The sequence below is a fragment of the Mercenaria mercenaria genome, chromosome 9 (genome assembly GCF_021730395.1).
Source record: "Mercenaria mercenaria strain notata chromosome 9, MADL_Memer_1, whole genome shotgun sequence".
Classification (NCBI taxonomy): domain Eukaryota; kingdom Metazoa; phylum Mollusca; class Bivalvia; order Venerida; family Veneridae; genus Mercenaria; species Mercenaria mercenaria.
Window position 1 is genome coordinate 36,939,275 of NC_069369.1, and position 15,584 is coordinate 36,954,858.

Consider the following 15,584-nt stretch of genomic DNA (forward strand, 5'->3'; position numbering starts at 1 on the left):
CGTAAAAAATGTGTCTAACACGTTCAAAAATATACTAAGCTTTCCTTATTTGTATGTTTAAGGTGAGCATATTCTTTATGCACAAATACAATGTATTCTAGAAAAACCCGGAAGTGAATGGGGCAGCACAAAAATGATGGAAAATGAGCAAAAAACGGCTGTTGCATCCCCTGCAAAGCCGAAACAGACAGTAATTATGCTAATTATTTGTTTATTTAATATGGTGTTTCTTTTTATGAATCAAATAGTGAAATTGCCGTCATGTATGATAACAAAACGCGTTGAAGTTAGTAACTTGAATATTTTTCGGATTTCATTTTCGGATAGCCTAACAGCAAAAATAGAGCTTAACATTAATTAAGTTCTGAAAGTTGGCAATATATGAAAGTTACCAAAGGACATGCATGTGGATTATTAGAACTGATCTAAATGTTGTGTGTATATTTATGTTGTCTCCAGTTGTCTCAAAGTTTTAAGACACAAGAACATTGCAATGTACATTGTAGCTGTTCAGAGTACAGATTACTTAACTTATACATAACTTACATGTTTTTCCATATTGTGCAAAATGGGATGTATTAATGTCTTGCGTTTACTTTTTTTTTTTTACAGAACAATCTAACAGGCAAATTAATGCTATTTACTTGAAAGTGTTGAGTGCTTTAATCACCAAGGTCACATTAATAGATAAATTAATAAATAATATCCAAACTCCAGTCGCCATACACATAAACCCAAATAGACCAAATAGAAGCGGTCCAAAGACGGGTAGTGCTTTGGACTATGTCCGAGTTTTGCCACACCTCCAGTGTCACCGACACATGCTGTGTACGGTCTAAAATGGCCCGGGCTAGATCTCCGGCGGATTGACTTTCAATTGTCTCTTATGTATAAAATCACAAATTTTATCAATTGGTTGCAATCCCCATGGAAGATTATCTCATCCCCCAACAAGGCAATCATGCCATTATCATTCACTATCTTACAGGTTAATCTCTGCAACCACTGACTGCTACAAATACTCCTTTTTCCCCAGGACTATAGCCCTACGGAATTATCTACCACCTGACATTCCCTTCCTTCCAAACCTTGAGCAGTTCAATGCCGCTGTTTACAACATGGAACATGCTTCACCATAACATTGTTCTTCACCCCTGTTTTTATCTTTTAAATCACTAACAAAGTTTCCTTTCCCTTTTATTTGGCCCGATATGTTCTTTCATTTTCTACTAACAATCCTTATGGCTTGACATGCACGAAAATGTCTACGTCCTTGTAAAGGGTTAGACAGAAATGGAAGATACATAGATAGATAGATCTTATTTAGGACAGATGTCAGCAGGGGCCAGTTTTTTTTTTTACAAAAAACACTGATAATTTTCAAAGGTAATGTTTACTTGAAATTTCAGTACATATTGTAAGTGCTTGGGGAGTTTTCTCATTAACATATTAAACAGAATTTTGAAATTTTTGTTACTTTTATTTTTTGATTGCAAACTGTCTGTATCATTATAACATAAACAAGAAGTGTTATATCCAAGGCAATAAAAAAACCTTGTTGTATCTTGTATTTTCAGTCTGGATTTTTGATGTCAATAGTGAGAACACTTTCTGCAAGGTAATTGCATTGATTCGTGGTTCAAATGGATGCACAGAAGCAAGCCATTGCCATGTTATATATTTAAAAAAACCTGTTAATGTTTCAAGAATGTGAATACTTCCATTATTACAGTATTAAAAGTGTTTTATGAGCCTGTTATAGGTTTAGGTAAAATGTATAGAAATATAAATAGGTTTAGGTAAAATGTATTGAAATATAAATTTTGTATCATTTGTAGTAAAAGATAATGCCTAACTCATTGGTTGCCATTGGTTCAACCATTACTTCTTTGCTTTCTGAGCAGTACAGATGTCCCAAGTGTAATCCGAGTTTAAATTCCAGTGGCAGCTCTGTTTGGATTAAAACCTGTGACTTTATGCACCGGAGTAGGAAACTCAATCCCTACTTTGCCACTGTATTAGCTGTTCAAAGTATATGACATACAGCTTAATGCACTGGGGGAACCATTGAACTCATCTATGTTTTCTGTATTATTTTCAGTGTCGATTTCCAACAGAGGGAAAAGGAAAAAGCTAGGATTGAGCAAGCATTTAAGCAGAGTGACAAGAAACTTGGTGATCTTGTTAAAGGTATGTTTGTACTGAGTAGAATGACAAGAAACGTGGTGCTCATGTTAAAATTAAGTTTGTACAGAGCTCAGTGACAGCTTCACAGTGACTCAGCTTGGTGATCTTGTTAAATATGCTTTGAAAAGGTTTAAATTCATGAAATGTTCTCTTTAATTGTCATTTCCAAATTGGATTCACATAATATTAGTATTGTGCTGTGAATGGTATTGTTGAGGTTTTATACTAAATTTAACTTCACTTATTTGCGAAAAAAATACGAGCTTAAAGTTTAAATATGTTGCTTTTAAGTCTGCACCTTCTGTTAGCCAGTTCTGGGGGAGGTATGGTTGTTTACTTGGTTGCAGTTTGAATCTACAGCTGTTTCATCTTTTCTGCTGCACTTAAAAGTTCTTTATTATTGTTTGCAGTATAATACTTTAAAAAAATCATTTAGATATAATTTCACGATGGAGTCTCCTGTATGTTTTGACCCGAAAAAAAAAATTAAATTGTAAAATGAGCCGTGCCATGGGAAAACCAACATAGTGGGTGTGCGACCAGCCTGGATCCAGACCAGCCTGCGCATCCGCGCAGTCTGGTCAGGATCCATGCTGTTTGCTAACAGTTTCTCCAATTCCAATAGGCTTTAAAAGCGAACAGCATGGAGCCTGACCAGACTGCGCAGATGCGCAGGCTGGTCTGGATCCATGCTGGTCGCACACCCACTATGTTGGTTTTCCCATGGCACAGCTCAAATAATTTTTTTTCCCGTAATATCTATTGTGTTATCTTGTATTTCCAGAAAATTACCAGGATCTGACATCAATACTAACATCATTCAGTGGAATCAGTGATAAGGTCAAAGGTCTGTGTCAATTTCTCATTATAATTTGACCCTTAATAAGTCAAGGTCATTGAGGAAACTTCAAAGATAGAGTGGTTTAATTTTTAAAGCAAGTTTGCTAAATTTAAGGCTCAGATGGAGCATTTACTTTATATTTAATTCATGATGTCATAAAATTTTCCAGTAGAGATCCCCAAAAGAGATACATCAGATTTTACATATATACATGTATAACCTATATTTTCATTTGGTATATGTTGCCATATGTGGAACAATTGTTTTCGAGCTGAACTAACGGTATTTGTCTTTATATACATATACAGTATCATATTTATTAGGTACATTTTTGTACTAATCCACATAATATTGAGAATACTAAAATTTCCTAGAGCAGAATTTTATTAATTCTAACACTTATAAAATTCCTTTTATATAAACAAAGAATGATTTTACTGTGTATTGTCTTGTTAATTAGAACACATTTCAGAAAATGACCTACTTTTGGCTATCTGGTTTACTCCTTAGGGCTCCTTACTTTTTAAAACCGCATTTTAATGAAATCACGTAATTCGAACGTGTTAGAATGGAAATGGATTTTAGTTTTGCATGCTTTGTTGGCAAATAAAACACATTTTTTCGTTCAGATGTGTCATAATTCAGCCCGAGTTATTAATTACGACACATCTGAATGAAAAAACATGCTTTATTTGCAAACAAAGCACGCAAAACTAAAATCTATTTCCCAAATTAATTTTTTTTCTACATATGTGAAATCTGTATAAAAGATGTGATCAATCATAACTTTGACGTTTGACATGTATAGAATCTCGTGAGAAGATCAAGAAGATTAAGGAAGATTTAAGCAGCTGTAAAACATTGTTACATTGTAAACGTGATGAGTTACGTAGACTTTGGATTGAAGGTGTGGAGCAGAAAACCATCGCTTCACTACTTGATCAAATGTAAGTAGAGTTATAAAGCATGTTCATATTGTATTTGAATCGGTTTTGATAACTCCCTCTTGATAAAGATGGACATTCAAATTTAAATTGCCCACAATTTGGATTAAATTAAAATGTTAATGTCAAAATTTTTGTTTACATTTTTATTCATGGATCTCTTTTAATTAGTAGTGAAAGCATAAACCTTTTTTGGCAATAGTATAATGAAACGCTTGTGGATATAAAGATTTTTGTCTCACCCACTTTTAGTGGAAGCGAGACTTAAGCGATCCAAATTCCGGCAGCAACAGCGTCGGTGTCAACAATTGGGAATAACTAAAAAACCTTGGCCTTGAAGAAATCAGTCTTTGAAAATTCACAATAATGACAATTTTTCAAAAAATTGTTACAGATATAGCTTTGAAACTTTGGAAGATGGTTTTAAAACACATTTTGTACCTATTTCTTGAGTCAAAGCTCCTGTGGGCGAGACACTTTCAGGCAGTGGCCTTGTTTGATAAAAATAGTTCTTGAATGTAGAAAAACATATCTTTTATTAATGCCCCTCAGATTGTTTTCAGGAAAACTATCATATTGAGCTTTTATGTGCCACCATTCAGCTATTCATACTTAGAATAATATTCGTGCAGTTTTATTTTTGCTAATATTTGCAAATAATGCTACTAGCAAATTTAAAATATTACTGAATATTAATCTGTTTGATGTCCTAGAAACAAACACTCACATTTCACAATTTTTTGCACCACATATAAAACTGCTTGCCATGAAATTGCCAAATAAAGCCTGTGCAAAAAGTACCCAATCTACTGTAAATGACATGTTTCAAGGCATTTGAATATGAAATGTAATTTGAATATATATGTGATTTTTTTTTTACCTTTTCAGTGAGCAAGTGAAGAGTGTACCAGACAAGTTAGATAACTTTCTTGCGAAGAAACATTACCTCCATGCTACAGATCTTATTGTCAGTGCAGGTAATATTGTACATCGTTATTGCAGAAATTTGACATTTATCATGTTTCTTGACATACTTATAAAATGCTTGACATATCTAGAAATAAGTAATTTTAGAAGGACACAGATTTTTAGTTTTTACATTTCTGTACCAAGATTTGTAACAAACAGGAGATAATGCTATGTGATCGTAATCATATGACAGAAATTCAGGCATGAATTTATACTGCTATATTTTAGATATACATGTATGATGGATTCTGAAAAAGTTTGAATATAATGTAACATGTAATAGTCTACACATGTGAATTATTCTTCATGTAGTTGTATTAGTTAGTAATCTAAAATCCTTTGACCTTGCATTTTATGTTAGGAACCTGTTTTTTCTTTGGTAGAACTCATGTACACTGCCTTGTATTATAAATTGTGTTAAACTGTCTTGTATTATAAATTGTGTTACTAATTTTCTTTAATCATTTTTAGTGGCAAAATTGGAGAGTAACTTGTCTGGAGTAGAAGCACTGAGAGATCTGAAGGTTGAAATGCTCGCAAGAAAGGAGGTTAGTTTATGTTTTAGTCTAGATAAAGAGTTACATGTTTGGTGTCCTAGAACCAACACTTGTACTGGAAAAAAACAACAAAATGTCTCAGCAGTCCATAATCAAAAGAGAAAATGAAAATTCCAAACTCAGATTTTATGAGTCAGTGTCAAATTCTGTTGTAACATAAATGGTGCTTTACATTGTAAATCAACCTAAACTTTACCTAAATGTGCTTCTTACATGTATTCAAAATTATCCAGATAACTTATAGAATTTCAAATATCGAATAGCTTATCAGTGAAACGTTTATTTTCTCTGTAGAGGATGCATGAAATACTGATTGAAGAGTTAAACAGACAGATATATACAGTATCATCCCAGGCGTCACTGTCACGGACAGGGTCAGGTCGCCGAGGTGACATGTCACCAAGAGCTATGCTGGAGTTTGGATCACAACAAAGTAAGATTTTGTTTTTGTTTAACAAAAACAGAATAAGCATTGGTATTGTTCAAATTATATATGGTATAGTTAAGAAAATGCAACATTCAGTCATGCAGTTTACTTATGATTGATTTATTTATATACTGTAACCAGATTTCATCAACCAGTGATAAAAGGTTAGTGATTCAAAATAAGCAGTACTTTTGTATAGAGACAATTTAAATATTAGATATTGGGTTGCAGTCAGTCAGGCATAAAAACATGTAATAAAGTCTAGGAAGTTCCGTTGGAAGGACAGAATGCAGTCAAGTAAACTAATAGCAGACTGGTTCTGTTCATGAGAGTTATTGAAATATGCAACACCCCTCATGCCTCCTAGGGCAATGAATCATAGTATAGAGGGATAACCGGATAAGGTCTTTTAATGAGAGGAACTACAGTACCAAAACATTTTACTAGGTGTATCCTTTTGATATTTAGTTTGCTAATCAATTGATTTAGTGCCCAGATCATTGAATTTAGACAAAATAAGTTTTTGACAAGAAAATATAATTTCCAGTTTTAAGAGATAATAATCGCTTAGATATTCTGCTTACAGGGGGAAGCAATTTTACCATATCTACAAACATGTCGGAGAGTTTGATGACAGACCCTGAAGAAGATCCCCAGAAATTCATCTCAATACTTATAGAATCCTTGTTTATACTGAGGAAAATTCCAGAGGCTGCTGAGGTACATTTAGATATTGTGTTGAACTCCCGCTATCCATAAAATAAGAACTTTAAGACTTGATAGGAGGTTTGGCCTCGATGGCTGAAGTGAATTTTGATTACTTGCTTCCCACTATGTTTGAGCCCAGCTCAGGTCATCATGTGAGGAAGCCAGCCGAAGATTTTTCTTCATTCTAGGCAAGTGTCCTCCTGTGCCTTAAATTGCATTTCATTATAAAATATTTACAACTCCTATCCTAGTACAGTATCAATCTTACAGCATCGTATATTTCAAGCTGAGCTGGGCTAGTACTTATGTTTTTAATTTTTCTGTTTTTTGTGTGTGTTAAGCTGGATAAAAATAGAGTGCATTGATAGATAAAGATTCTTCCTGACTGAAAAATGGAAGTAGAACCCTGTGGTGTTGCGGCCTGTGAAATGTAGTGACATCATTTTCTGTATAAGGTTTATTGGATATCAATTTCTCCTGCTTCCATTTGATTCAAGTTGGCTAAAGAGTGTCTTCCAAAGTCTGTTTTTGAGAAAACCAACATAGTGCATTTGAGACCAGCATGGATCTAGACCAGCCTGCGCATCCACACAGTCTGGTCAGGATCCATGCTGTTCGCTTTCAAAGCCTATTAGAGAAATCGTTAGTGAACAGCATGAATCCTGACCTGACTGCACGGATGCGCAGGCTGGTCTGGATACATGCTGGTCACAAATGCACTATGTTGGTTTTCTCATGGTGCGGCTCAATTAAGGAATCACACATACAGAAGCTTACAGCATGAGGGTAAATAAAGCTTGCTTATCAAATCTTTTCTTATGCTCGCCAACTAAATTAATATAGCTAGCTACTGTACCTAAAATTTTTATGATAGGAAACAAATGGTAGGTAGATGCAATAATACACTGAAATAGTATCTAAACATCAGTTTTTAAAGGGAAATAATCAGTAATGAAAAGTGTATTTTGATGTATGTACATTTCAGGCTATAAAGATGAGGATGCACCCAGAACTTATTGCCATTGTTGCTAGGGCCTCAAACCAGGTAGCAGACAGGTACGCTTATCTTAAAATGTAAATCTATGAACACTCTCTTAATATTTAGGGTCCCATGTTTTTTCTGGGGCATTTTGTATAGGAAAGGGACTAGGACCACTATTTTACCCTTGCATGATCATAACAAGGGACTTACAGGGTCTGAACACTTGGTTTGGCTGTATGTTTGCAGTTCCAACAGGCGTAAACATTTTGATTCCATATCTCATATTTTTATTTCGATGTAAATGAGATGTGAAACCAAAGTTTTTAGTCTTGTTTGATGCCATATAGCCTGTTCTATGTTGATGTGCCGCAAAATTGTGACCCAGAATACTGCTTCATTTTGCTTCCATTTCCCATCTAGTCATGATGCAAATTTCCCCTCCTTATGGATTCTGCCCTATTCCCCAAAAACTGAAAAAAACTATATAATTATACAATGCGAAATTTAGAACAGACCTTCCTAGTATGTTGGCTCAAGGTCAAGGTCTTTATTTTGTTATGTAAACAGTTAAGGGAACCAGGGTCTAGGTCTTACATTGGTATGATTGTGTTCTCTTCTGTCATCAGTTTAGGGAACCAGTGTTGTCTCTGGGACTAGTATAAATTGTCTCCCTTCTGTTGTCAATTTAGGGAACCAGTGTCATGGAAATAGTATAACTTTCTCCTTTATCTCATCTGTTTTGGGAACCAGTGTTCGTATCAGTATTTCCCTCCTATGATCAGTCTTGTGAATAAGTATAATTTTCACTTTCTCTCACCAGTTTAGGGAACCAGGGTGAGAATTTGATGACCCAGTACCAGCCAAGACAGCTCCTAGAACTGCTAGAAATAATCTTTGTACAGTTCAGATCTGTGGCAAATATACACAAAGTGGTACTGCAGAATCTCCATAGAATTATTGTGAGTAATTTATGTTTTTTATCTTCAAATATACTTTAGTGTGTGTAGGAAAATATACTTAGAATTGCAGCTTTTTTGGGTACCTAGTGTTGGTTTTATTTGTTTTGCATATTCGTTGGTGTCTTTGTAAAAGGTATAGGATTCTAACTTGGCGAGGGTAATCAGCGAAAGTCACAATCTGGAATGAATGGAAGATGTCATAACTACCTCCCCAATGTCCAGTGTAGGCTGATACTACAGGAAGCAGTACTGACTTACTGTAAAAGAACTTATTTTCACTGGCTCAAAATTTTGCAAATATGTTCGCGAAGTTTAATCTTTGCAAAATTGTTAAAATGGTATCCTACTTTAATTTGAATTATACTAATGGTAAATATTTATGTGAGGATTAATTTTCGCGAGATGTAGGGCTGTGCGAATATAGCGAAAATTAAACCCTCGCTGAATTATATCAGAAAGGTTAATCAAACTTTGTTGTTTTGGGAAGACTTGTAGAGAATATTTATCTTCTTTGAAGTGACAGAAGTTGCAGGGTTATTGTATTGTCACTATGGGTTCTACCCAAGTGCTTGCCTATGCCAGAAATAGTATCTGAATTCACCCTTACCATGCTAAATTTCTATAATGAACTTATCCATCTTTCAATTTAGACAGTACCATTAACCGTTAAAAGGGGTGCTTACCAAAACAATACTGACTGAATGGTGAACAGTGCAGATCTTGATCAGACTGCATGGATGTGCAGGCTGATCATGATCTACACTAGTCGCAAAGGCAGAATCAATTATTTCCAGCATGATAAGGACTAACTATTTTCGAAGACAACCTTTAAAGGGGCACTCCTATGAATTTATGCCAATCTTTCCGTTATCTTCAAAAAATATAGGAGTGGTCTTACTTGTAAGCGCAAATGACAGCTATTTGGCCTGAACAATTTTAAGTTTTGTTTTAGTAAAAAAGCTATCCTGAAATCAGATATTTATGAATACCTTTGTAGAATTCAATAAAGTTATTCCATGTAATTTTAAAGAGTACTTTGAAATTGATAATTCTAGCAAGAGAAAAGTGAGGTAACGTTGTTACTTTTATTTCCAGAATGTTTGAATGCCACTTTTGTCCTGTTCATTTATCCCATTTTAACCATATTTTCTTTGGATGTTTGAAATGTTTTTATTAGCTCACCTGTCACATAGTGACAAGATAAGCTTTTGTGATCACCCGTCGTCCGTCCATCCGTCAACAATTTCTTGTCTGCACAATAGTGGTTTCATTTATGATTTTATTTTGACCAAACTTGCACACAACTTGTATCACCATAAGATCTCAGTTCCTTTCTTGAACTGGCTAGATCCCATTATGGGTTCCAGAGTTATGGCCCCTGGAAGGGCCAAGCTCAGCTATTTTGACCTTGTCTGCATTATAGCAGCTTTATTTATGATTTGATTTTTACCAAACTGGCACACAACTTGTATCACCATAAGATCTTGGTTCCTTTCTTGAACTGGCCAGATCCCATTAAAGGTTCCAGAGTTATGGTCCCTGAAAGGGCCAGAATTAGCTATTTTGACCTTGTCTGCACAATAGCAGCTTCATTTATGATTTGATTTTAACCAAACTTGCACACAACTTGTATCACTATAAGATCTTGGTTCCTTTGTTGAACTGGCTAGTTTCCTTTATGGGTTCCAGAGTTATGGCCCCTGAAAGGGCCGGAATTAGCTATTTTGACCTTGTCTGCACAATAAAAGCTTCAGTTATGATTTGAATTTAATCAAACTTGCACAAAACTTGTGTTGCCTTAAGATCTCAGTTCCTTTGTTGAACCGGCCAGATCCCATAATGGGTTCCAGAGTTATGGCCCCTGAAAGGGCAAAAATTAGCTATTTTGACCTTGTCTGCACAATAGCAACTTCATTTATGATTTGATTTTAACCAAACTTGCACACAATTTGTATCACCACAAGATCTTGGTTCCTTTCTTGAACTGGCCAGATTCCATCATGGGTTCCAGAGTTATGGCCCCTTGAAGGTCCAAAATTGGTTATTTTGGCTTTTGCAGCCATATAGAGACTTCATTTATGGTTTTGTTTGATACAAACTTCCAAAATATCTTCAACAACAATAAATCTTGGATTCCATGACAAATCAGATCCAATCGTAGGTTCCAGAGTTATTTTATATCTGATTACCTCCCCTGATTGTAGTCAAAATGGATTTATATCAGTAAGTACTTATAAGACTTACTTGAAATTTCATTATTATCATTAGTTGGACTGAGTCAATCAGGGTAGATAACTATGGACTGGTTTTATGTCAAATTACCTCCCTTTATTTCAAATTAAAATGGGTATATCTCCATAACTAATGAAGATACTGATCTGAAATTTCATTTATGTCAACAGATTTATTTGGCAGATCCTTCTTTTGTTCACTTACAATAATTTTCTTTTTAATTACTTCCCTTTTAAGTTAATATAAATTGATTATTTTTAGTAACTTTTTTATTATTGGCCGTAGGGAAAACCCGAGACCACTTTTCTGTGGTACAACATGGATGGTACCTCCAATTTTTAGGTGTATTTTGACATATCTGTACCTTGTAAGAATTTTTTTTTTCTTTTTGGTTAAATTTCTTTCCTTTGTTGTTCCTGTCCTTTGGACTTAGATATTTTTTCTGAGGACGTTCTTGTCCTCAAGTGCAATGATAACAGGTGAGCGATACAGGGCCATCATGGCCCTCTTGTTTCTTTGTAAATTTAGTTTTGACAGTGAAATATAAACATGTTCATAATTATTTGCTTAAAGTTCTGCTTAAATTCCTGAAATGCTTTAAATATTTTGAATTATTTTATATTAATAGTAACAACTGCATGGTTTCTATAAATAGCTTATGTTCTATGATAGATACTAGTATATATTTTGCATTTATTTGGATTTTATATCTCGTTCCTACGAAAGAGATATGTCTATTTTTTACTTGTTCATATAAGAATGATATTTTACTTTATAGTTTTCTTTTCTTTTTGTTGTATGATTGTTTGTCATTGTTTAAATGATGTTGATTGTGGAATGTATATATTTTACACATTTAAACTTCTTAATTACTTTCAAACCCTTGTAGCTGTTAGTTCATTAAGCAGATATCCATGACCGAATGGTTCTGAAACAATGCCCGAGGTTCAGTGCTGTAATATTATATAACTGAGCCGCGCCACGAGAAAACCAACATAGTGCATTTGTGACCAGCATGGATCCAGACCAGCCTGCGCATCCGCCCAGCGCAGTCTGGTCAGGATCCATGCTGTTCGCTTTCAAAGCCTATTCCAATTAGAGAAACTGTTAGCGAACAGCATGGATCCTGACCTGACTGTGCAGATGCACAGGCTGGTTTGGATCCATGCTGGTCGCAAATGCACGATGCTGGTTTTCTCATGGTGCGGCTCAAATTGCTTTCATTTACTTGTAGCTCAGAAAATGCATTTAGCTAAAGTCCCCATTTCCCAGTTTTTGTATTTTACTATTTTGCAATTTTTAATTTTTAAAATTATAGTCCATTTGTAAAGTATATAATTACTGTAATTAATTTTAGGTTAAATATTTGTTACCATTAGCTTTTGAGTTCATCCTGTGTCGATTCGCCGTAAATCCCAACTCACTCACTTGACCAAAACCTAAATAATTGTATGTTTACCGAGTTTTATGCTTAAAACACCTTTAACTCCTTTTCACCATTCACTTTTCCTTTATAAAATCCTCAAAAAATCTCCCGTAAGTGCTTACGTATTTCTTAGTATTGCAAGCTTAGGCCTCTGTGGCTGATTAGTATATATATTTCTATTGTCCAGTTTATTGGTCTGAATCTTGCAAAGAATTGTTTTGGAAGGTTTGTGGTCTTCTAAGACCTTTCTTTAACTTTTAATTCCCTTCAGGAGTTCAACAAAATGTTAAAATTAAAAAAGAACAGGAAAATTTTAGAACATGTTTATGTATCTGAAGTTCTAACAGTATCATTTTGTCATATATTTGGCAAATGTTAATTATGTCTCCCACCACATAGTGGTGTGGAAGACATATTGATTTACTCCTGTCTGTGTGTGTGTCTGTGTGTCTGTCACAAATCTTGTCCGTACTCTAAGTCGAACATTTCTCATCCGATCTTCACCAAACTTGAACAAAATGTGTTTGTCAATATGTCCTCGGCCAAGTTCGATAACTAGCCAAATTGGCCCAGGCACTTTGGAATTATGGCCCTTGAAACTTGTTTTTTGATAATCAAAGCACTGAAAGTCTGATAAGGCAGTTGAGGTCATGGTACATGGTTGACTCAGATGATTAGGCAGTTGTTGGAGACATGCGCTTTTCTCAAAAGCAGCTCTAGTTATTTCTTGTGGCCGGCAAGTTTAGATCAGAGAGTATAGCAGTCCACTTAAATCCGTAGAATTTGAGTTCGGTTACCAAGCCAGATTTGTCTAAACAGTTTGAAAGAAGATATGTCTAAATTCATTTTGCCTTCAACCTCTGAATTATGTGGAGAAGTTGTTATTTACTTGGTTAGGTTACCAGGCAGCCGTTACATAAAGAAATACTGTTAATATGGCATTAAATTTGTATTAAACAAAAAAATCCCAAACATTACACGTGTCTGGAATGCAGTCAGACATTCTTGGAATGCCATCTTTTTATGTTCTGTGAAGTAAAAGCATGTTTGTTGTTCATTAAAAAGTTTTGAAACAACTTGAAATCTTAGCATGGGTAATTTTCTTCACTGTACAGAATTGGATGTTTTTGGAGTCTCGCGACTTTTATGGTTTGTTTGTACATGCTTTTAATGAAAAGTAATATTTCATAAATAAACAGAGAGATTAAGTTATTAAGTAAATGTCATGTTTTATTATTATTATGGTAGTCCATTAAGTATTTTGCTTACAATATGTTGTATGGTAGAATTGTTCAAGATAGAATTTTCTCATGTTACTGTATGCAGTAGATATGTTTTACATTCTAGCTGTAACACACCAGTTTAAAGTGAAATGTATATCATTTTTTCAGAAATCTGGGGTATACATCAGATCAGAGTATATGTATACAATGAAAGACGTCTGGTCTAAAATACAAGCTGTGGTATGTATTATAGTATGATAAAGCACAGTTTGATCTACTGTTTTCTGGTACATTGGGCACTACCATGTAGTATGCTGAGTAAGGAGCCCACAAGACTATCATCCTAGAAGTTGCATGTCCCATCCTCTGGTCCTTTTCTTAACTGACTGTCCACTGTAGTAGAAATACTTTTGAAAAATGGAGTTAAAGAAAGATGGCACTTTATCAAATTGGAGAATGTTGAAATTTAGATAAATTTAATGGTTGCTTAATTTGATTTCTTTAGCACTTTAATTAGGAGGGGAGGTGACCTCTATAGATTTTTGCTGAATAAATGTTTGCAGAAGTTTTAATTTGACACTTTAAGAGATGTGTCAGAGATCTGTCTCGTAAATGTATTGCCCCCTCCAACCACATTGCGTTTAGTAGCAGACAGATGTTAATGCAATTGTGCACTGAAAAAAAAACTAATATAAAAGCTATATGTTTTAACGTCATTGTAGGAAATAATATTAATTGACTATATCTCTATGAAATCTCTGGACCCTTCTTCATCAACATTAAAAGCCTGAAACTTAGACTTTAACATTGTCAATGTGCATCATTTGCAAGGACACTTTTCTTGCATCTTTATGTTATAGATAAGTATTGCTCAGCAAAATTTCAGTTGTTAAATTTGCCATAGACAAAGTTATTGCAAATTTAGTATTTGCTTTTCATAAGTCTAAGTTTCAGATATTAAACATTGATGAATTCTGGCCCAGGTCGCCTTGATTCTGTTGATAAACCGCTCTAATTCATTAGAAATATGCAATTACTAATTATTGTGTTTTGATATACCAGCTACAGTTGCTACTAAGTGAGTATCTAGATGTCAGGAACACAGAGAAGTCCCGACAACAAGCACCAAGTAGCTTTGATGAACCCAATATGGATATCGGTGTATACTTTGCCAAGAAGAGGCCACAAAAACATAAAAAGGTTAGAATTTTAAAAATGAATATCCTTATTAGTCCCACACTGGTTGAAAACCAGTTTCAGGGACTATAGGAACGGCTTTTCCTTCATTCTGTCATTCCGTCAGGCCGCAATTTCGTGTCCGGTCCATAACTCTTTCATCCATGAAGGGATTTTAATATTACTTGGCACAAATGTTCCCCATGATGAGACAACGTGTCGTGCGCAAAACCTGGACCCCTAGCTCAAAGATCAAGGTCACAATTGGAGGTCAAAGGTCAACAGTGCTTTTTTCCTGTCCGGTCCATAACTCTTTCATCCATGAAGAGATTTTAATATTACTTAGCACAAATGTTCCCCATGATGAGACGACGTGTCTTGCGCAAAACCTGGACCCCTAGCTCAAAGATCAAGGTCACAAATGGAGGTCAAAGGTCAACAGGGCTTTTTTCCTGTCCGGTCCATAACTCTCCCATCCATGAAGGGATTTTAATATCACTTGGCACAGTTGTACCTCATAATAAGTTGATGTGTCGTGCACAACTTTCAGATCCCTAGCTCAAAGGTCAAGGTCACACTTAGCAGTCAAATGTTAACATGGTATAAACAGGGTCTGTTTTGTGTCCGGTCCATAACTCTCATTCTTTAAGGGATTTCAATATCACTTGGCACAGATGTTCCCCTTGATGAGTCGACGTGTCATGCACAAATCCCGGACCCCTTGCTCAAAGGTCAAGGTCACAATTGGGGGGGCCAAAGGTCAATAGGGCTTTTTTCCTGTCCGGTCCATAACTCTGCCATCCATGAAGGGATTTTGATATTACTTTGCACAGATGTTCCCCATGATGAAACAACGTGTCATGCGCAAAACCTGGACCCCTAGCTCAAAGGTCAAGGTCACAGTTGGAGGCCAAAGGTCAATTGGTTTTTTTTCCTGTCCGGTCCAGAACTCT

The 15,584-nt window shown here is 35.2% G+C and overlaps 1 protein-coding gene across 4 annotated transcripts in view; it reads left to right on the plus strand.

Moving 5' to 3' along the window:
* Window positions 1-56: 56 nt before the first annotated feature.
* Window positions 57-15,584, plus strand: part of LOC123546963 (exocyst complex component 4-like) — a 47,923-nt gene continuing 32,395 nt past the window's right edge. For 3 of the 4 annotated variants that reach the window (XM_053551211.1, XM_053551210.1, XM_053551212.1), the window contains exons 1-13: window positions 57-190; window positions 1,578-1,618; window positions 2,102-2,190; window positions 2,972-3,034; window positions 3,837-3,975; window positions 4,861-4,949; window positions 5,413-5,489; window positions 5,793-5,931; window positions 6,512-6,645; window positions 7,619-7,689; window positions 8,436-8,574; window positions 13,624-13,695; window positions 14,518-14,655. In XM_053551211.1, coding sequence (XP_053407186.1) covers window positions 134-190; window positions 1,578-1,618; window positions 2,102-2,190; window positions 2,972-3,034; window positions 3,837-3,975; window positions 4,861-4,949; window positions 5,413-5,489; window positions 5,793-5,931; window positions 6,512-6,645; window positions 7,619-7,689; window positions 8,436-8,574; window positions 13,624-13,695; window positions 14,518-14,655 — 1,248 coding nt within the window. In that variant the 5' untranslated portion in view covers window positions 57-133. Of the gene's footprint in view, window positions 191-1,577; window positions 1,619-2,101; window positions 2,191-2,289; window positions 2,301-2,969; window positions 3,035-3,836; window positions 3,976-4,860; window positions 4,950-5,412; window positions 5,490-5,792; window positions 5,932-6,511; window positions 6,646-7,618; window positions 7,690-8,435; window positions 8,575-13,623; window positions 13,696-14,517; window positions 14,656-15,584 lie in introns of those variants that run through there. The other variant, XM_053551213.1, reaches the window with a different exon arrangement.